Source organism: Gallus gallus, chromosome 11 (assembly GCF_016699485.2).
Source record: "Gallus gallus isolate bGalGal1 chromosome 11, bGalGal1.mat.broiler.GRCg7b, whole genome shotgun sequence".
Taxonomy (NCBI): Eukaryota; Metazoa; Chordata; class Aves; order Galliformes; family Phasianidae; genus Gallus; species Gallus gallus.
In genome coordinates, this window is record NC_052542.1 from 773,169 (window position 1) to 794,283 (window position 21,115).

General features: G+C 55.1%; 1 protein-coding gene, 2 long non-coding RNA genes and 2 other non-coding genes across 6 annotated transcripts; 1 reads left to right on the forward strand and 4 right to left on the reverse strand.

The window, feature by feature from the left end:
- Nucleotides 1-4,191: 4,191 nt before the first annotated feature.
- LOC121106570 lies at nt 4,192-7,574 on the reverse strand. The gene is made up of 2 exons (XR_005839113.1): nt 4,780-7,574; nt 4,192-4,705 (listed from the first exon to the last, which is right to left on the reverse strand). It is a non-coding gene; the product is annotated as an uncharacterized LOC121106570 (long non-coding RNA).
- A 3,297-nt stretch (nt 7,575-10,871) lies between these two features.
- On the reverse strand, nt 10,872-14,250 carry LOC121106575. The gene is made up of 2 exons (XR_005839118.1): nt 11,460-14,250; nt 10,872-11,385 (listed from the first exon to the last, which is right to left on the reverse strand). It is a non-coding gene; the product is annotated as an uncharacterized LOC121106575 (long non-coding RNA).
- A 3,298-nt stretch (nt 14,251-17,548) lies between these two features.
- Nucleotides 17,549-20,029, reverse strand: PLLP (plasmolipin). 2 transcript variants are annotated; one of them, NM_001030561.2, is made up of 4 exons: nt 19,866-20,029; nt 18,875-19,048; nt 18,137-18,256; nt 17,549-18,062 (listed from the first exon to the last, which is right to left on the reverse strand). In NM_001030561.2, exons 1-4 carry the CDS (start codon nt 19,992-19,994, stop codon nt 17,949-17,951), a joined length of 537 nt encoding a protein of 178 aa, NP_001025732.1. In that variant the 5' UTR covers nt 19,995-20,029; the 3' UTR covers nt 17,549-17,948. The 2 variants fall into 2 exon arrangements, with proteins under 2 accessions (NP_001025732.1, XP_046755361.1); XM_046899405.1 differs by lacking the exon at nt 19,866-20,029 and adding an exon at nt 19,322-19,802 and having other exon boundaries at nt 18,875-18,990.
- Nucleotides 20,030-20,143: 114 nt separating this feature from the next.
- On the forward strand, nt 20,144-20,226 carry TRNAL-CAG. The gene has a single exon. It is a non-coding gene; the product is annotated as a tRNA-Leu (tRNA).
- Nucleotides 20,227-20,350: 124 nt separating this feature from the next.
- TRNAL-CAG lies at nt 20,351-20,433 on the reverse strand. The gene has a single exon. It is a non-coding gene; the product is annotated as a tRNA-Leu (tRNA).
- Between the last annotated feature and the right edge of the window lie 682 nt (nt 20,434-21,115).

Below are 21,115 nucleotides of genomic sequence, written 5' to 3' on the forward strand. Positions count from 1 at the left end.
CAGCACGTGCAAGACGATCTGTCAGGGGCTGATTCTTCTCCCAAAGAGCCGTGAGGTGGTGGCACAGCTGCCCAGGGAGGTGGGGGAGTCACCATCCGTGGAGGTGTCCCGGAGGGTTGTGGGGGTTGTGGGTAGTGGGCACCATGGGGTTGGACTTGGTGGGAATCTGAGAGATCTTTTCCAGCCTTCCTGGTTCTGTGATTCCAGTGCAGTTTGTGCAGTCCCTTTTAAATCCACACCTTCCATTAACACGCTTAAATTTCCTGAGCCCACCCCTGGACACAAGTTGTGTTGTACACAACTTTAGCCACGCAAACGGCACACGTGGTAAGCTTACAGAGTAGCTGACTGTGTGTAAATAGATTAAAACTAGGTGAAATAGACTTATTAGCTTATATGAGAAGGATGTGAAGGGAAATGTTGTGGTGAGTGCCCTGGGCATCAGTCCTGGCAAATGCCCACCCACATCCCCAGAGAACAAAAGGCTGGCCTAGGGAAGTGATGCTGCCCCTGTGCTCGGCACTGGCGCGTGAGGAGCAGTCCCAGCTCTCTCGTGGTAGGAGGGATGCTTCTGTCCTCCCAAGAGCTTGGCTGCTGTTCACTGGGCTCTTTCCAGTGTGCCCAGGTCTCTGTCGTAGTGGGGAGCCCAGACCTGGGCGCTGGGTCTCAGGAGGGCTGAGCAGAGGGGCACGGAGCGATGACCTCGAGCTGCTTTTAAGGCTTCTCCTGACGCAGTCCGGGGAGGTGATGTCCGTAGAGCTGAGGCAGAAGAGCTGTGCGGTGCCTCAGCTTTCTCCCCCGCCAGCGCTTTCCCATTTGCGTGCTGTTGCCAGGTGAGGTCGGGCCGCCCGCTCAGCGGCGGGGCATGGCGGGGCGCCGTGCGGGGGGCCGTGCGGGGTGCTGTGAGTGGTCCCCGGAGCCCCACTGCCGCTCTTGGGCCTCTCTCAGCCTGTCATCCTCGTCCTCAGCATCCCAGATGCTCCAGAAGAGGCGGCGGAGGTGCCTGGGGGGGTTGCGCTCTGCGCGTCGGGGCGAGGGGGGGCTGCGGGAGCGGTGCGGGGATCTTTCCCGCCGCCGGTGGCTCCTCTGGAGCCTTCTGCGCGGCCGGCGGGTGGCGGCGTTCGCCGGGGGCGGTGGCGGGACGCTCACGAGTGTGCCGATGATTTGTCGGCACAGTGGGCAGTTGTTCCTGTCGGCGGCCCAGCGCTCAATGCAGCGCCGGCAGAAGGTGTGCCTGCAGGGGATAATGTGCGTTGGGACATCCAGCGCGTCAAGGCAGATGGGGCACATCTCCTCTTCACGGGCCTCCTCTGGCCGCGCCTGTGCCTCCCGGCTCCCGCTGGCAGCTGCCTCCTGGCTCATGGCCGCAGCTGCCCTGGCACGGAGGTGCTTGGAGGACTGAGTCACTGGAGGCCGCCTCTGGCAGAGCGGTCGTCAGCCTCCGGCCCTCAGCACCTGTCGTGTGCTGTGTCCCACCAGTGACGGACACCTCGTGTGTCTCTGGCGGGACCTGTGACGTCCGGCGTTCCTTGAGCAGGATCCTCGGTGACTCGTAATCCGCTCGCAGGACTCTGACGTCTGCTATAGGGCTGGCAAGGTCTCGACGTCTCGTGTTCCGACGGGAAGACGTTGACGCCTCGGAAGTCCCCAGCAGGACTGAAGGTGGGCTGGGTGCTCGGGGCGTTTCTAGGCCTCTGCCCTATTGTGAGGTCACGGGCTGACTGTGACTCTTGGGTGACATCACAGAGCTCACAGGTAGATGGAGATTTGCTTTCTGGTAGGTGTTGCGTTCATAGTTTTCAGGTAGAGTTTTCAGAGTTAGAGTTTAAATAGAGTCGGGCAAGCAGGAGTTCACCCAAGGACTTCCACAGCGGCTGTTTCACAAATACTGAACATTAAATGATTTTCTGAAGTATCAGACGTAACAGATGTTGGATTGCTGTTGATAAATGCACCAGCTGGAATAGCTCTGGTACCGGATATAAAATCAGTGCTATCCCGGGTAGTTTTTACCGGGTGGTAATGGGGCAGTGCTTCCTTCCCCTTCTCCTAACCTTGCTTAGTTTCCCTCTCAGTGGTGACTGACTTTTAACGTGACTTGGGTGGAGAGTGAAGTACTGTTGTAAAGCCGTAGATTGGCTTGGGTCGGTAGGGGCCTCAAAGACCATCTGGTTCCCACCCCCCTGTTGCGGGCAGGGTTGAAAACCGCTGAATCGGGCACCAACAGTTCAGGCTGCCCAGGGCCCCATGCAACCTGCTTGGGAACACCTCCAGGTCTTCCTTAGTACCTTTCTCAAAAATGGGAGTGCCGTATCCCTTTTCCCAGTCAGCGGGGACTTCCCTTGGCAGCCATGAGTTTTCAGATGTGCTGAGGAGTGTGTCGAGAACCACATCAGTCAGCGCCCTCCGGACACTGTGTCTCAGTGGGATACACAGTATCAGGCCACAAGCCCCCCAGAGACGTGTAGGCATTCAGTCTTAGGAGGCAGTCTCGGTCTTGCTGTGTTCTTACAGCAAGAGGAATTTTTCTCTCCCAGTTCCCACCTAGAGGTTCAGGGATGTAAGAGAGACAAGAATCCTGCCTTCAGCGAAGACTGAAGCAAGGAATTCAACGAGTACCTTGGCCTTCCCCATGTCTGTTGTGGCCAGTTCTCCTTTCTCATTCTTCATTGCTGGTAAGCTCTCTTTGCTCGGTCTCTTCTGACCGTTGCGTTTATAGAATTCCTTCTTGTTATTTTTCACACCTCTCGACAAGTGCAGTTCTGTCTGTGACCTTGCTTTCCTGATCCCATCTCTGCATGTCCAGGCAGCATCTTTGTGTTCTTCCGGACTGACATGTCCTTGTTTCCACTGTGTGTGCACGTCCTTCTTGTCCCTCAGTCTGAGCAGCAGGCCGTTGCCAAGCCATGCCAGCTCCCTGCCTCCTCTACTTGTTTTCCTATAGTGGAAGACAGAGGGCTCTTTAAGGCTGTCGACGTGGTCTACCTGGACTTCAGTAAGGCCTTTGATACTGTCCCCTACAACATCCTTGTGGAGAAGCTGGTGGCCCGTGGTTTGGATGGGCATACACTCTGCTGGGTGAAACACTGGCTGGATGGCTGGGCCCAAAGAGTTGTGGTCAATGGAGTTAAATCCAGTTGATGGCCGGTCACGAGCGGTGTCCCCCTGGGCTTGGTACCTGGGGCCACTTCTCTTTAACATCTGTATTAATGATCTTGATGAGTGGATTGAGTGCACCCTCAGTAAGTTTGCAGACACCACCAAGTTGGGAGGGAGTGTTGATCTGCCTGAAGGGAGAAGGGCACTGCAGCGGGACCTGGATAGACTGGATGGATGGGCCAAGGCAAACTGTATGAGTTTCAATAGGGCCAAGTGTCGGGTCTTGCATTTTGCCCACCACAACCCCAGGCAACCCTACAGGCTTGGGGAGGAGTGGCTGGAAAGCTGCCTGATGGAAAGGGACCTTGGTGTACTGGTGGGCAGTTGGCTGAATATGAGCCAGCAGTGTGCCCAGGTGGCCAAGAAGGCCAATGGCATCCTGGCTTGTATCAGGAATGGTGTGGTGAGCAGGACTAGGGGAGTAAGCTTGCCCCTGTACGCAGCATTGGTGAGGCCTCACCTCAAGTACAGTGTTCAGTTTTGGGCACTGCAGTACAGAAAGGACATTGAGGTCCTGGAGCAGGTCCACAGAAGGGTGACAGGACTTGTGAAGGGCTTGGTGAATATGTCCTGTGAGGAGAGGCTGAGGGAACTGGGGCTGTTTAGTCTGGGGAAAAGGAGGCTGAGGGGAGACCTTATTGCTCTCTCCCAGTGTCTGAGAGGTGCTTACAGTGAGAGCGGGATTGGTCTCTTCTCACTGCTGACAGGTGACAGGACGAAGGGAAATGGCTTCAAGTTGCGCCAGGGTAAGTTTAGGTTGGATATTAGGAAACACTTCTTTACAGGAAGGGTTGTTAAGCACTGGAATAGGTTCCCCGGGGGGGAGGTTGAGTCACCATCCCTGGACGTGCTTAAAAACCTTTGGATGCAGTGCTCAGGGACATGATTTAGCAGAGGGTTGTTAGTGAGGGTAGTATGGTTAGGTCGTGGTTGGGCTCGATGATCTTTAAGGTCTTTTCCAACCTGGGTGATTTCTGTGGTTCTTCTGTGTGGCTTTGTTGACAGCAGTGGTGGAACAGACAGACTCGAATGTTGGATTTAGGAAGATATTTATTTAAAGCATAAAACTGTGCTTTGACTTCTTTATTGTTAAGATCAGTGTGATAACAGTTTAGACTTCTTTCTTGGCCTAGCCTTCATCTTCCAGCTCTGCCCCCACTGACAGAAGTTAATTGCAATTATTTACACCGCATCTGTGCATGACCACAGGCAGCCACGTGGGCTTGGTTTAGTGAATGTTAGTACTGGAGTGCACCCAATGGGGTGAGCCCCCTGGGTACAAGTGTTCCAGTGAGCAGCTGGCTGCTCTGCACCGTGTGAGGACCACCAGGAGCTTCAGCCTCGGCGGGCCCTCGGCATCTCGCCGTCACCTGAGAGCACAGCGCTGATCGGCGTGACTGCAGCACCATGGACAGCGCCACTGATGGCGGCCTCACGCATGGCTGGCCGCCTGGCTGGTGGCTGCGTTGCTGCCGAGTCCTTTCCAGGCACGGAAGCTGAAGAAGGTGCTCGCCCCATAGGTGAGCATCACGAGGCCGGCGAAGAACTGGAAGACGAGCAGAGTGGTGTGTGAGCATGCAGTCCCAGAAGCTCGGCCGCAGCCCGTACACCCATACTTACGGAGGCAGCGGCTCTCCTGTTGTAATCCCACTGGCGCCACGAGGTGGGACGCTGAGAAAATAACTGAAAAATCCAAAGCTGGACTACATATGCAGTTTCTTTCTGTTTGGCAGTGGCACAGATGTAAGCTCGAGGGTACGTTGGGCACAGACCTGTTCACCACCGTGTCATTTACTGCTCTAAATAGCATGCTGTACAAAATGTGTGTTTGCTTTTAGCTGTAGGCAGTGTTAGTGAAGCAGCACGAGTGCTTGTAGTGGGGCTGTAGCCATAAGCCTGCCACCAAACCCCAGCTGCTTCTGTCTTGACAGTTGGAATTCAAACGTATTTGGAGCCATAGTGACCCTCTGCTCTAATGCTGTCAGATGTGTTAATCTGCTGCTTAATGACATGCTCAGGCAATACGTGTCTAAAAGCGTGAGAGCAGACAGAAGCAGGCTGCTGATGCTGCAGAGCACTGAGTTTTCCCTGCCAGTGCAGCCAGTAGCTGTCACCCAGTGAGGACCTGGGCAGAGCAAAAGTACAGCCTGCTTTGCAGGGGGAAAGCCGCCTACCAGGACAAAGGAGGTGAAATCCTGCTGCTGTTGGCTTCTGCCAGTCATCTCAGCAGTGCTAGCGTTTGATTGCTGAAATGAAGTAGTTTATTTGAGCAGCAGTGAGGACTCTGGGCCATGCAGGCTTCTCCCTCAAGCATGGTCAGCATGCAGGGGTGGGAAGCAAACAGGGCGATGCTCTGAGGTGGCTGTTACCAGAGGAAAACAGTAAGAACGTTGGGTAATAGCTGCATCTTGTTTGGATTAGAGCTATGTTCCCTTTTGAATCCTGAGGTTAAAACTGGAGGTATTGAAGACCTCAGGCTGCCATTTATACATGGACAGGAGCTCTTTGGTTAACTCCTTCCCTCTGACTTTTTAAGGTTTTATCATATTTTAAAAGAAATTCCATTGAAATGTTTTAGTTGTGAATTGTTGAGCTAAATTAATTCTTAACTAAAACCAGAATTTCCCTTTTTAATTTTAACTGGAACAAAATCCTTACTCTCCTGTTGCAATTGCTCTGGATAATTATGTGAAGTCATGGCAGTATGAGTGGATACCCAGACAGTTACTTCCCAGAGGGAGGTGGTTGTGTTTTAAGCAAAGCCTATTGTAACTTCAGAGTCCAGGTGGGGCACACAGTGTTGGGTGAGTTCACATTTGGATGGGATTTATATCTCCGTTTACTGTCTACCGAAGTCACCGTTTCACAGGGGCGTGGTTCCTCACTTCTTGCTGTTGATAGATCTGTGCTGTTTTGCTTTATTAACTCACAAATTCACTGTTGAGCATTTTCAGTTGAATTTATTTTGTGAAATAATTCAAGTAGCGTGTTGACTAGATGTACTGGTTTGGTTGTGAGGTGGGGATGTGGTTGACCTCTGTCTTATTTGGCTGTGAACAATCTCCATGGGAGCATTCATGCTCTTTGTAAGCACTTGGGCGTGCTGATACCAACTCACAGTTAAGTTTTGTTGTTGCTCCTTTTTTTTTTTTTTTCATTTCAATTTTAGACCATGAGAATTTGCACCAAGGCTCCCCTGGTTTGAGTGGAGCTGCCTGGATCAAACGCTGCCTGCTCTGCCCTGGCTGTTTTCTGTGGTTTGGTGTTCCTGGGATAATTGGTTTCTCTGTGACACACTGGGACTGGGCTCCGGTTCGGTGCCTTTTCCACCAGGCAAAGGTCTTTTTTAAGAGATTAAATTTCTATATGCGCTGGACTATGTGTTTGCCAGTCTGACATCATTTTTTAGGAGTTCCAACATCGCCACCAAAATGCACGAAGAGGCCAATTTTCTTACAGATTTGGGGTTTTGGATGTATTTGTTGAGACTTGACGCTTCGTTGTGCTTGCTTTCCTTCCACAGCACGTGCAAGACGATCTGTCAGGGGCTGATTCTTCTCCCAAAGAGCCGCGAGGTGGTGGCACAGCTGCCCAGGGAGGTGGGGGAGTCACCATCCGTGGAGGTGTCGGCCCGGAGGGTTGTGGGGGTTGTGGGTAGTGGGCACCATGGGGTTGGACTTGGTGGGAATCTGAGAGATCTTTTCCAGCCTTCCTGGTTCTGTGATTCCAGTGCAGTTTGTGCAGTCCCTTTTAAATCCACACCTTCCATTAACACGCTTAAATTTCCTGAGCCCACCCCTGGACACAAGTTGTGTTGTACACAACTTTAGCCACGCAAACGGCACACGTGGTAAGCTTACAGAGTAGCTGACTGTGTGTAAATAGATTAAAACTAGGTGAAATAGACTTATTAGCTTATATGAGAAGGATGTGAAGGGAAATGTTGTGGTGAGTGCCCTGGGCATCAGTCCTGGCAAATGCCCACCCACATCCCCAGAGAACAAAAGGCTGGCCTAGGGAAGTGATGCTGCCCCTGTGCTCGGCACTGGCGCGTGAGGAGCAGTCCCAGCTCTCTCGTGGTAGGAGGGATGCTTCTGTCCTCCCAAGAGCTTGGCTGCTGTTCACTGGGCTCTTTCCAGTGTGCCCAGGTCTCTGTCGTAGTGGGGAGCCCAGACCTGGGCGCTGGGTCTCAGGAGGGCTGAGCAGAGGGGCACGGAGCGATGACCTCGAGCTGCTTTTAAGGCTTCTCCTGACGCAGTCCGGGGAGGTGATGTCCGTAGAGCTGAGGCAGAAGAGCTGTGCGGTGCCTCAGCTTTCTCCCCCGCCAGCGCTTTCCCATTTGCGTGCTGTTGCCAGGTGAGGTCGGGCCGCCCGCTCAGCGGCGGGGCATGGCGGGGCGCCGTGCGGGGGGCCGTGCGGGGTGCTGTGCGTGGTCCCCGGAGCCCCACTGCCGCTCTTGGGCCTCTCTCAGCCTGTCATCCTCGTCCTCAGCATCCCAGATGCTCCAGAAGAGGCGGCGGAGGTGCCTGGGGGGGTTGCGCTCTGCGCGTCGGGGCGAGGGGGGGCTGCGGGAGCGGTGCGGGGATCTTTCCCGCCGCCGGTGGCTCCTCTGGAGCCTTCTGCGCGGCCGGCGGGTGGCGGCGTTCGCCGGGGGCGGTGGCGGGACGCTCACGAGTGTGCCGATGATTTGTCGGCACAGTGGGCAGTTGTTCCTGTCGGCGGCCCAGCGCTCAATGCAGCGCCGGCAGAAGGTGTGCCTGCAGGGGATAATGTGCGTTGGGACATCCAGCGCGTCAAGGCAGATGGGGCACATCTCCTCTTCACGGGCCTCCTCTGGCCGCGCCTGTGCCTCCCGGCTCCCGCTGGCAGCTGCCTCCTGGCTCATGGCCGCAGCTGCCCTGGCACGGAGGTGCTTGGAGGACTGAGTCACTGGAGGCCGCCTCTGGCAGAGCGGTCGTCAGCCTCCGGCCCTCAGCACCTGTCGTGTGCTGTGTCCCACCAGTGACGGACACCTCGTGTGTCTCTGGCGGGACCTGTGACGTCCGGCGTTCCTTGAGCAGGATCCTCGGTGACTCGTAATCCGCTCGCAGGACTCTGACGTCTGCTATAGGGCTGGCAAGGTCTCGACGTCTCGTGTTCCGACGGGAAGACGTTGACGCCTCGGAAGTCCCCAGCAGGACTGAAGGTGGGCTGGGTGCTCGGGGCGTTTCTAGGCCTCTGCCCTATTGTGAGGTCACGGGCTGACTGTGACTCTTGGGTGACATCACAGAGCTCACAGGTAGATGGAGATTTGCTTTCTGGTAGGTGTTGCGTTCATAGTTTTCAGGTAGAGTTTTCAGAGTTAGAGTTTAAATAGAGTCGGGCAAGCAGGAGTTCACCCAAGGACTTCCACAGCGGCTGTTTCACAAATACTGAACATTAAATGATTTTCTGAAGTATCAGACGTAACAGATGTTGGATTGCTGTTGATAAATGCACCAGCTGGAATAGCTCTGGTACCGGATATAAAATCAGTGCTATCCCGGGTAGTTTTTACCGGGTGGTAATGGGGCAGTGCTTCCTTCCCCTTCTCCTAACCTTGCTTAGTTTCCCTCTCAGTGGTGACTGACTTTTAACGTGACTTGGGTGGAGAGTGAAGTACTGTTGTAAAGCCGTAGATTGGCTTGGGCCGGTAGGGGCCTCAAAGGCCATCTGGTTCCCACCCCCCTGTTGCAGGCAGGGTTGAAAACCGCTGAATCGGGCACCAACAGTTCAGGCTGCCCAGGGCCCCATGCAACCTGCTTGGGAACACCTCCAGGTCTTCCTTAGTACCTTTCTCAAAAATGGGAGTGCCGTATCCCTTTTCCCGGTCAGCGGGGACTTCCCTTGGCAGCCATGAGTTTTCAGATGTGCTGAGGAGTGTGTCGAGAACCACATCAGTCAGCGCCCTCCGGACACTGTGTCTCAGTGGGATACACAGTATCAGGCCACAAGCCCCCCAGAGACGTGTAGGCATTCAGTCTTAGGAGGCAGTCTCGGTCTTGCTGTGTTCTTACAGCAAGAGGAATTTTTCTCTCCCAGTTCCCACCTAGAGGTTCAGGGATGTAAGAGAGACAAGAATCCTGCCTTCAGCGAAGACTGAAGCAAGGAATTCAACGAGTACCTTGGCCTTCCCCATGTCTGTTGTGGCCAGTTCTCCTTTCTCATTCTTCATTGCTGGTAAGCTCTCTTTGCTCGGTCTCTTCTGACCGTTGCGTTTATAGAATTCCTTCTTGTTATTTTTCACACCTCTCGACAAGTGCAGTTCTGTCTGTGACCTTGCTTTCCTGATCCCATCTCTGCATGTCCAGGCAGCATCTTTGTGTTCTTCCGGACTGACATGTCCTTGTTTCCACTGTGTGTGCACGTCCTTCTTGTCCCTCAGTCTGAGCAGCAGGCCGTTGCCAAGCCATGCCAGCTCCCTGCCTCCTCTACTTGTTTTCCTATAGTGGAAGACAGAGGGCTCTTTAAGGCTGTCGACGTGGTCTACCTGGACTTCAGTAAGGCCTTTGATACTGTCCCCTACAACATCCTTGTGGAGAAGCTGGTGGCCCGTGGTTTGGATGGGCATACACTCTGCTGGGTGAAACACTGGCTGGATGGCTGGGCCCAAAGAGTTGTGGTCAATGGAGTTAAATCCAGTTGATGGCCGGTCACGAGCGGTGTCCCCCTGGGCTTGGTACCGGGGCCACTTCTCTTTAACATCTGTATTAATGATCTTGATGAGTGGATTGAGTGCACCCTCAGTAAGTTTGCAGACACCACCAAGTTGGGAGGGAGTGTTGATCTGCCTGAAGGGAGAAGGGCACTGCAGCGGGACCTGGATAGACTGGATGGATGGGCCAAGGCAAACTGTATGAGTTTCAATAGGGCCAAGTGTCGGGTCTTGCATTTTGCCCACCACAACCCCAGGCAACCCTACAGGCTTGGGGAGGAGTGGCTGGAAAGCTGCCTGATGGAAAGGGACCTTGGTGTACTGGTGGGCAGTTGGCTGAATATGAGCCAGCAGTGTGCCCAGGTGGCCAAGAAGGCCAATGGCATCCTGGCTTGTATCAGGAATGGTGTGGTGAGCAGGACTAGGGGAGTAAGCTTGCCCCTGTACGCAGCATTGGTGAGGCCTCACCTCAAGTACAGTGTTCAGTTTTGGGCACTGCAGTACAGAAAGGACATTGAGGTCCTGGAGCAGGTCCACAGAAGGGTGACAGGACTTGTGAAGGGCTTGGTGAATATGTCCTGTGAGGAGAGGCTGAGGGAACTGGGGCTGTTTAGTCTGGGGAAAAGGAGGCTGAGGGGAGACCTTATTGCTCTCTCCCAGTGTCTGAGAGGTGCTTACAGCGAGAGCGGGATTGGTCTCTTCTCACTGCTGACAGGTGACAGGACGAAGGGAAATGGCTTCAAGTTGCGCCAGGGTAAGTTTAGGTTGGATATTAGGAAACACTTCTTTACAGGAAGGGTTGTTAAGCACTGGAATAGGTTCCCCGGGGGGGAGGTTGAGTCACCATCCCTGGACGTGCTTAAAAACCTTTGGATGCAGTGCTCAGGGACATGATTTAGCAGAGGGTTGTTAGTGAGGGTAGTATGGTTAGGTCGTGGTTGGGCTCGATGATCTTGAAGGTCTTTTCCAACCTGGGTGATTCTGTGGTTCTTCTGTGTGGCTTTGTTGACAGCAGTGGTGGAACAGACAGACTCGAATGTTGGATTTAGGAAGATATTTATTTAAAGCATAAAACTGTGCTTTGACTTCTTTATTGTTAAGATCAGTGTGATAACAGTTTAGACTTCTTTCTTGGCCTAGCCTTCATCTTCCAGCTCTGCCCCCACTGACAGAAGTTAATTGCAATTATTTACACCGCATCTGTGCATGACCACAGGCAGCCACGTGGGCTTGGTTTAGTGAATGTTAGTACTGGAGTGCACCCAATGGGGTGAGCCCCCTGGGTACAAGTGTTCCAGTGAGCAGCTGGCTGCTCTGCACCGTGTGAGGACCACCAGGAGCTTCAGCCTCGGCGGGCCCTCGGCATCTCGCCGTCACCTGAGAGCACAGCGCTGATCGGCGTGACTGCAGCACCATGGACAGCGCCACTGATGGCGGCCTCACGCATGGCTGGCCGCCTGGCTGGTGGCTGCGTTGCTGCCGAGTCCTTTCCAGGCACGGAAGCTGAAGAAGGTGCTCGCCCCATAGGTGAGCATCACGAGGCCGGCGAAGAACTGGAAGACGAGCAGAGTGGTGTGTGAGCATGCAGTCCCAGAAGCTCGGCCGCAGCCCGTACACCCATACTTACGGAGGCAGCGGCTCTCCTGTTGTAATCCCACTGGCGCCACGAGGTGGGACGCTGAGAAAATAACTGAAAAATCCAAAGCTGGACTACATATGCAGTTTCCTTCTGTTTGGCAGTGGCACAGATGTAAGCTCGAGGGTACGTTGGGCACAGACCTGTTCACCACCGTGTCATTTACTGCTCTAAATAGCATGCTGTACAAAATGTGTGTTTGCTTTTAGCTGTAGGCAGTGTTAGTGAAGCAGCACGAGTGCTTGTAGTGGGGCTGTAGCCATAAGCCTGCCACCAAACCCCAGCTGCTTCTGTCTTGACAGTTGGAATTCAAACGTATTTGGAGCCATAGTGACCCTCTGCTCTAATGCTGTCAGATGTGTTAATCTGCTGCTTAATGACATGCTCAGGCAATACGTGTCTAAAAGCGTGAGAGCAGACAGAAGCAGGCTGCTGATGCTGCAGAGCACTGAGTTTTCCCTGCCAGTGCAGCCAGTAGCTGTCACCCAGTGAGGACCTGGGCAGAGCAAAAGTACAGCCTGCTTTGCAGGGGGAAAGCCGCCTACCAGGACAAAGGAGGTGAAATCCTGCTGCTGTTGGCTTCTGCCAGTCATCTCAGCAGTGCTAGCGTTTGATTGCTGAAATGAAGTAGTTTATTTGAGCAGCAGTGAGGACTCTGGGCCATGCAGGCTTCTCCCTCAAGCATGGTCAGCATGCAGGGGTGGGAAGCAAACAGGGCGATGCTCTGAGGTGGCTGTTACCAGAGGAAAACAGTAAGAACGTTGGGTAATAGCTGCATCTTGTTTGGATTAGAGCTATGTTCCCTTTTGAATCCTGAGGTTAAAACTGGAGGTATTGAAGACCTCAGGCTGCCATTTATACATGGACAGGAGCTCTTTGGTTAACTCCTTCCCTCTGACTTTTTAAGGTTTTATCATATTTTAAAAGAAATTCCATTGAAATGTTTTAGTTGTGAATTGTTGAGCTAAATTAATTCTTAACTAAAACCAGAATTTCCCTTTTTAATTTTAACTGGAACAAAATCCTTACTCTCCTGTTGCAATTGCTCTGGATAATTATGTGAAGTCATGGCAGTATGAGTGGATACCCAGACAGTTACTTCCCAGAGGGAGGTGGTTGTGTTTTAAGCAAAGCCTATTGTAACTTCAGAGTCCAGGTGGGGCACACAGTGTTGGGTGAGTTCACATTTGGATGGGATTTATATCTCCGTTTACTGTCTACCGAAGTCACCGTTTCACAGGGGCGTGGTTCCTCACTTCTTGCTGTTGATAGATCTGTGCTGTTTTGCTTTATTAACTCACAAATTCACTGTTGAGCATTTTCAGTTGAATTTATTTTGTGAAATAATTCAAGTAGCGTGTTGACTAGATGTACTGGTTTGGTTGTGAGGTGGGGATGTGGTTGACCTCTGTCTTATTTGGCTGTGAACAATCTCCATGGGAGCATTCATGCTCTTTGTAAGCACTTGGGCGTGCTGATACCAACTCACAGTTAAGTTTTGTTGTTGCTCCTTTTTTTTTTTTTTCATTTCAATTTTAGACCATGAGAATTTGCACCAAGGCTCCCCTGGTTTGAGTGGAGCTGCCTGGATCAAACGCTGCCTGCTCTGCCCTGGCTGTTTTCTGTGGTTTGGTGTTCCTGGGATAATTGGTTTCTCTGTGACACACTGGGACTGGGCTCCGGTTCGGTGCCTTTTCCACCAGGCAAAGGTCTTTTTTAAGAGATTAAATTTCTATATGCGCTGGACTATGTGTTTGCCAGTCTGACATCATTTTTTAGGAGTTCCAACATCGCCACCAAAATGCACGAAGAGGCCAATTTTCTTACAGATTTGGGGTTTTGGATGTATTTGTTGAGACTTGACGCTTCGTTGTGCTTGCTTTCCTTCCACAGCACGTGCAAGACGATCTGTCAGGGGCTGATTCTTCTCCCAAAGAGCCGTGAGGTGGTGGCACAGCTGCCCAGGGAGGTGGGGGAGTCACCATCCGTGGAGGTGTCCCGGAGGGTTGTGGGGGTTGTGGGTAGTGGGCACCATGGGGTTGGACTTGGTGGGAATCTGAGAGATCTTTTCCAGCCTTCCTGGTTCTGTGATTCCAGTGCAGTTTGTGCAGTCCCTTTTAAATTCACACCTTCCATTAACACGCTTAAATTTCCTGAGCCCACCCCTGGACACAAGTTGTGTTGTACACAACTTTAGCCACGCAAACGGCACACGTGGTAAGCTTACAGAGTAGCTGACTGTGTGTAAATAGATTAAAACTAGGTGAAATAGACTTATTAGCTTATATGAGAAGGATGTGAAGGGAAATGTTGTGGTGAGTGCCCTGGGCATCAGTCCTGGCAAATGCCCACCCACATCCCCAGAGAACAAAAGGCTGGCCTAGGGAAGTGATGCTGCCCCTGTGCTCGGCACTGGCGCGTGAGGAGCAGTCCCAGCTCTCTCGTGGTAGGAGGGATGCTTCTGTCCTCCCAAGAGCTTGGCTGCTGTTCACTGGGCTCTTTCCAGTGTGCCCAGGTCTCTGTCGTAGTGGGGAGCCCAGACCTGGGCGCTGGGTCTCAGGAGGGCTGAGCAGAGGGGCACGGAGCGATGACCTCGAGCTGCTTTTAAGGCTTCTCCTGACGCAGTCCGGGGAGGTGATGTCCGTAGAGCTGAGGCAGAAGAGCTGTGCGGTGCCTCAGCTTTCTCCCCCGCCAGCGCTTTCCCATTTGCGTGCTGTTGCCAGGTGAGGTCGGGCCGCCCGCTCAGCGGCGGGGCATGGCGGGGCGCCGTGCGGGGGGCCGTGCGGGGTGCTGTGCGTGGTCCCCGGAGCCCCACTGCCGCTCTTGGGCCTCTCTCAGCCTGTCATCCTCGTCCTCAGCATCCCAGATGCTCCAGAAGAGGCGGCGGAGGTGCCTGGGGGGGTTGCGCTCTGCGCGTCGGGGCGAGGGGGGGCTGCGGGAGCGGTGCGGGGATCTTTCCCGCCGCCGGTGGCTCCTCTGGAGCCTTCTGCGCGGCCGGCGGGTGGCGGCGTTCGCCGGGGGGCGGTGGCGGGACGCTCACGAGTGTGCCGATGATTTGTCGGCACAGTGGGCAGTTGTTCCTGTCGGCGGCCCAGCGCTCAATGCAGCGCCGGCAGAAGGTGTGCCTGCAGGGGATAATGTGCGTTGGGACATCCAGCGCGTCAAGGCAGATGGGGCACATCTCCTCTTCACGGGCCTCCTCTGGCCGCGCCTGTGCCTCCCGGCTCCCGCTGGCAGCTGCCTCCTGGCTCATGGCCGCAGCTGCCCTGGCACGGAGGTGCTTGGAGGACTGAGTCACTGGAGGCCGCCTCTGGCAGAGCGGTCGTCAGCCTCCGGCCCTCAGCACCTGTCGTGTGCTGTGTCCCACCAGTGACGGACACCTCGTGTGTCTCTGGCGGGACCTGTGACGTCCGGCGTTCCTTGAGCAGGATCCTCGGTGACTCGTAATCCGCTCGCAGGACTCTGACGTCTGCTATAGGGCTGGCAAGGTCTCGACGTCTCGTGTTCCGACGGGAAGACGTTGACGCCTCGGAAGTCCCCAGCAGGACTGAAGGTGGGCTGGGTGCTCGGGGCGTTTCTAGGCCTCTGCCCTATTGTGAGGTCACGGGCTGACTGTGACTCTTGGGTGACATCACAGAGCTCACAGGTAGATGGAGATTTGCTTTCTGGTAGGTGTTGCGTTCATAGTTTTCAGGTAGAGTTTTCAGAGTTAGAGTTTAAATAGAGTCGGGCAAGCAGGAGTTCACCCAAGGACTTCCACAGCGGCTGTTTCACAAATACTGAACATTAAATGATTTTCTGAAGTATCAGACGTAACAGATGTTGGATTGCTGTTGATAAATGCACCAGCTGGAATAGCTCTGGTACCGGATATAAAATCAGTGCTATCCCGGGTAGTTTTTACCGGGTGGTAATGGGGCAGTGCTTCCTTCCCCTTCTCCTAACCTTGCTTAGTTTCCCTCTCAGTGGTGACTGACTTTTAACGTGACTTGGGTGGAGAGTGAAGTACTGTTGTAAAGCCGTAGATTGGCTTGGGTCGGTAGGGGCCTCAAAGACCATCTGGTTCCCACCCCCCTGTTGCGGGCAGGGTTGAAAACCGCTGAATCGGGCACCAACAGTTCAGGCTGCCCAGGGCCCCATGCAACCTGCTTGGGAACACCTCCAGGTCTTCCTTAGTACCTTTCTCAAAAATGGGAGTGCCGTATCCCTTTTCCCGGTCAGCGGGGACTTCCCTTGGCAGCCATGAGTTTTCAGATGTGCTGAGGAGTGTGTCGAGAACCACATCAGTCAGCGCCCTCCGGACACTGTGTCTCAGTGGGATACACAGTATCAGGCCACAAGCCCCCCAGAGACGTGTAGGCATTCAGTCTTAGGAGGCAGTCTCGGTCTTGCTGTGTTCTTACAGCAAGAGGAATTTTTCTCTCCCAGTTCCCACCTAGAGGTTCAGGGATGTAAGAGAGACAAGAATCCTGCCTTCAGCGAAGACTGAAGCAAGGAATTCAACGAGTACCTTGGCCTTCCCCATGTCTGTTGTGGCCAGTTCTCCTTTCTCATTCTTCATTGCTGGTAAGCTCTCTTTGCTCGGTCTCTTCTGACCGTTGCGTTTATAGAATTCCTTCTTGTTATTTTTCACACCTCTCGACAAGTGCAGTTCTGTCTGTGACCTTGCTTTCCTGATCCCATCTCTGCATGTCCAGGCAGCATCTTTGTGTTCTTCCGGACTGACATGTCCTTGTTTCCACTGTGTGTGCACGTCCTTCTTGTCCCTCAGTCTGAGCAGCAGGCCGTTGCCAAGCCATGCCAGCTCCCTGCCTCCTCTACTTGTTTTCCTATAGTGGAAGACAGAGGGCTCTTTAAGGCTGTCGACGTGGTCTACCTGGACTTCAGTAAGGCCTTTGATACTGTCCCCTACAACATCCTTGTGGAGAAGCTGGTGGCCCGTGGTTTGGATGGGCATACACTCTGCTGGGTGAAACACTGGCTGGATGGCTGGGCCCAAAGAGTTGTGGTCAATGGAGTTAAATCCAGTTGATGGCCGGTCACGAGCGGTGTCCCCCTGGGCTTGGTACTGGGGCCACTTCTCTTTAACATCTGTATTAATGATCTTGATGAGTGGATTGAGTGCACCCTCAGTAAGTTTGCAGACACCACCAAGTTGGGAGGGAGTGTTGATCTGCCTGAAGGGAGAAGGGCACTGCAGCGGGACCTGGATAGACTGGATGGATGGGCCAAGGCAAACTGTATGAGTTTCAATAGGGCCAAGTGTCGGGTCTTGCATTTTGCCCACAACAACCCCAGGCAACCCTACAGGCTTGGGGAGGAGTGGCTGGAAAGCTGCCTGATGGAAAGGGACCTTGGTGTACTGGTGGGCAGTTGGCTGAATATGAGCCAGCAGTGTGCCCAGGTGGCCAAGAAGGCCAATGGCATCCTGGCTTGTATCAGGAATGGTGTGGTGAGCAGGACTAGGGGAGTAAGCTTGCCCCTGTACGCAGCATTGGTGAGGCCTCACCTCAAGTACAGTGTTCAGTTTTGGGCACTGCAGTACAGAAAGGACATTGAGGTCCTGGAGCAGGTCCACAGAAGGGTGACAGGACTTGTGAAGGGCTTGGTGAATATGTCCTGTGAGGAGAGGCTGAGGGAACTGGGGCTGTTTAGTCTGGGGAAAAGGAGGCTGAGGGGAGACCTTATTGCTCTCTCCCAGTGTCTGAGAGGTGCTTACAGCGAGAGCGGGGTTGGTCTCTTCTCACTGCTGACAGGTGACAGGACAAGGGGAAATGGCCTCAAGTTGTGCCAGGGTAAGTTTAGGTTGGATATTAGGAAACACTTCTTTACAGGAAGGGTCGTTAAGCACTGGAATAGGTTCCCCGGGGGGGAGGTTGAGTCACCATCCCTGGACGTGCTTAAAAACCTTTGGATGCAGTGCTCAGGGACATGATTTAGCAGAGGGTTGTTAGTGAGGGTAGTATGGTTAGGTCGTGGTTGGGCTCGATGATCTTGAAGGTCTTTTCCAACCTGGGTGATTCTGTGGTTCTTCTGTGTGGCTTTGTTGACAGCAGTGGTGGAACAGACAGACTCGAATGTTGGATTTAGGAAGATATTTATTTAAAGCATAAAACTGTGCTTTGACTTCTTTATTGTTAAGATCAGTGTGATAACAGTTTAGACTTCTTTCTTGGCCTAGCCTTCATCTTCCAGCTCTGCCCCCACTGACAGAAGTTAATTGCAATTATTTACACCGCATCTGTGCATGACCACAGGCAGCCACGTGGGCTTGGTTTAGTGAATGTTAGTACTGGAGTGCACCCAATGGGGTGAGCCCCCTGGGTACAAGTGTTCCAGTGAGCAGCTGGCTGCTCTGCACCGTGTGAGGACCACCAGGAGCTTCAGCCTCGGCGGGCCCTCGGCATCTCGCCGTCACCTGAGAGCACAGCGCTGATCGGCGTGACTGCAGCACCATGGACAGCGCCACTGATGGCGGCCTCACGCATGGCTGGCCGCCTGGCTGGTGGCTGCGTTGCTGCCGAGTCCTTTCCAGGCACGGAAGCTGAAGAAGGTGCTCGCCCCATAGGTGAGCATCACGAGGCCGGCGAAGAACTGGAAGACGAGCAGAGTGGTGTGTGAGCATGCAGTCCCAGAAGCTCGGCCGCAGCCCGTACACCCATACTTACGGAGGCAGCGGCTCTCCTGTTGTAATCCCACTGGCGCCACGAGGTGGGACGCACGGCTGCTGAGCATGTGACGAAGGCAGCGATGTACAGAACAGTTGCCACCGCATTGAAGATCATCAGCTGGAGAGGGAAAAGAGGAGGTGAGAAGATCTGGACTGTGCTTTGCACCCAGCAGCCCGCCCCTTGGGGCAGTTGTGTAGGGCTCTTCCAGAAGAGAAAGGCTCGAGCACCAGCCTGGTGCAAAGGGTTGGCTCAGGGCTGTCCCCAGGTATGAGTGCACGCTACCATGGGCAGAGACAAGGATGAGCAGAAAGCTGACAAACCAGGGATGTGGTGGAGTCATCATCCCTGGAGGTGTTGAAGAAATGTGGAGATGTGGCACTGAAGGACATGGTTGTAAGGCACGGCTGGGGGGGGGGGAGGGGGTGGGTTGGGGTTGCGTTGAGGGATCTGAGAGCTATTTTCTCCTAAGTTGTGCTCGTTTTCAAGGTTCTATTACTGGGGAGCCCCAGAGGCACATGCTCTCACATTTAGGTACAAGAGCTGGGCTACACGGAAGTTCCCCACCTGGCGTCACAGCATGGTGCCACCTGGTGCCACTCATGCGTGGGAGTGGAGAGGGGCTTCTGGCTCTGCAGTCACCTAGCTGGACTGACCCCGTATTCCTCCCCTTTTCCTAGGAGAACCAGGGGAAAAGGACTCAGCCCCTCACCCTGGGAGCAAACCCAGCGTACATACCATGAGGGGCCAGGGGACCATGTAGAACTTCATGGGGAGCTGCAGGAGGTACATCACAAAGAGCAGGACCGTTACTACCCAGAGGAAGATGGACACAAACAGCACCCAGCCATACGCTGCGTGAAGGTGGTAGGTGGTGTCAGCAAGGAGAGCCCACACCAGGAGGCCGAGCACCTGCAGGATGGGCAGGGGGAAGTCTAAATCTCCCCTCTTGTAGCCCGACACCCTTTCCCCTTGTGTGATACAACAGATCCTGCTAAAAGAGTCTGTGCCCTTCTTTTTTACAGCCACCCTTTTAGATACTGAAAGGCCACTCAGAATTCCCCAGAGCCTTCTCCTCTCCATGCTGCACAGCCCGAGCTCTCAGCCTGTCCTTATAGAGTAGAAGCTCCATCCCTTGGGTCATTTTTGTGCCCATCCTCTGGCTGTGCTCCACCAGCTCCACACCTTTCCTACACTGAGGACTCCACAGCTGCCCGCAGTGCTCCAAGGAGGTCTCACCAACCCCATCCTCATCCCGGCGCTGCTGGGGCTGCACCCACGGCTCTCCCATGAGCTCAGCCAAGAGCGGAGGAGCTGGGATGTCTACATCCCTCATTGTCGTGCAGGGGACACAGTGGCCTTTGTCCTGCTGCACACATGCTCCTGCTGCTCAGCTGCTGTTGTTTCAGTCCGGACAATGCCATCTTTTCTTTTGCATCTATTTTTAACCCTCGGTTGGGAGATATGGGGATAGGGAAAGCCCTGCTGTGCTGCGGCAGGAGGAGGAATTAGAGCAGGAGCCCCTGGAAAGGAGCACTGGGGAGCAGCCCTGCTTTCAGCTCCATCCCTTTCCCTCGGCCACCCCTCACGCTTCTCTCCCCGTGTCCCCAGCCTTGCATGGGAGCCTAAATCCGGAGCAGAGAGCCACGCAGGTGCTGCTGAAAGGATGTCACGGCCCCGTCAGCGTCCCCCCCACGAGCGTCCCGCTCCCCTTCCCCCTGCTACTCACGGCCTGGGCACCCATCAGCCCCCCGAGCGGGGAGCACAGGAACGCTTCGTCGAGGCGTGGGGATGGCAGAGTGGCGGCGGCTCCCGGTGCGCTGCTCCGCGTCCCCGCGGCTCCGGGCAGCCCCGCCATGCCGCGAGCGCTCGGCTCGGGCCGCCCTCAGCGCTGCCGGCGGGGCGGCCCCCGTGGAAGCTCCCCCCGCAGCCCGGTCCGCCCCGTCGGGGCGGCGCCGCGTCGGACGGATACGTCAAGAAAGTGAATGGCGGCCCATTGGATGTCGGGTCAGGATGGCCGAGCGGTCTAAGGCGCTGCGTTCAGGTCGCAGTCTCCCCTGGAGGCGTGGGTTCGAATCCCACTTCTGACAACGCTCTGTTTTGCGGCGGGCAGCTCCTGCCCGCTCTTTTAGCGCTCTGCGGGAGGCACGCGGGAAACGCGCGGGGAAACGAGACGATAAAACCGCCAGGCGCCGGGCGCAAAACGTTATCACTTGTCAGAAGTGGGATTCGAACCCACGCCTCCAGGGGAGACTGCGACCTGAACGCAGCGCCTTAGACCGCTCGGCCATCCTGACAGCGTTATACGCGGCGCTCGCATCGCGCTACACAACGCAGAGCCGTCCCCGCTGCGTCCCCGCGCCACTCTGCGGCCGGCCGGGCAACGCGGGTTGGGTTGGGTTCGGTGTCAGAACCCGCCGAGCGCCCACGGCACGCCTCGCGTCCTGTGCTGGCTGCGGCCTTTGCTCCCAGGCGGTGGCCGGGGCTGCTGGCGCCGCTGCCCGCACGAAGCGGGGAGCCTTACAGAGGGGGTCGCCGCTGCTCGACCTCTGCGCGCCCGTCCCGTCTGTCGCAGGGCGGGGTTGGGTGCTGCGTGGGCGGCGCGGCGCAGGGACGGCTCCTGCAGCCCGGCTCGGCAGGAAGCGGCGCAGACGGCGCAGCTCTCACGGCGGGCCGCTCGTTCTGGCACAGCGGCACAAGCGAGAACGCTGCAGGCCGGCAGCCCGCTTCAGTGCGCAGTGAGATCCGCTCTGTCTCAGCGCGGGGCTTTGTTGCCCAAACAGCATCCTGAAGCTCAGACGTTCCTCGGCGCCGCTTGCTTTGGTCCTCACCTGCTGCGTCCTCAGTGCTACCGTGAGAATCACAGCCCAGGGATGGAATGTCCCCTGCCCTCCGCCCCTGCAGCACTGAGGAACTCTCCCCATCCACCACCACGGTGCTAACAGCCAGCACCCGCTGCTCTCCTGGGCAACGAGTCCT

What these genes read in the sequence shown, in the direction of transcription:
- PLLP (NM_001030561.2), bottom strand. Translation starts at nt 19,994, where the DNA reads ATGGCGGGGCTGCCCGGAGCCGCGGGGACGCGGAGCAGCGCACCGGGA. An exon ending in TGGTCCCCTGGCCCCTCATG is followed by an intron (nt 18,257 to 18,874) that starts GTATGTACGCTG and finishes TTCCCTCTCCAG; the next exon opens with CTGATGATCTTCAATGCGGT. An exon ending in ACAGGAGAGCCGCTGCCTCC is followed by an intron (nt 18,063 to 18,136) that starts GTAAGTATGGGT and finishes CTCGTCTTCCAG; the next exon opens with TTCTTCGCCGGCCTCGTGAT.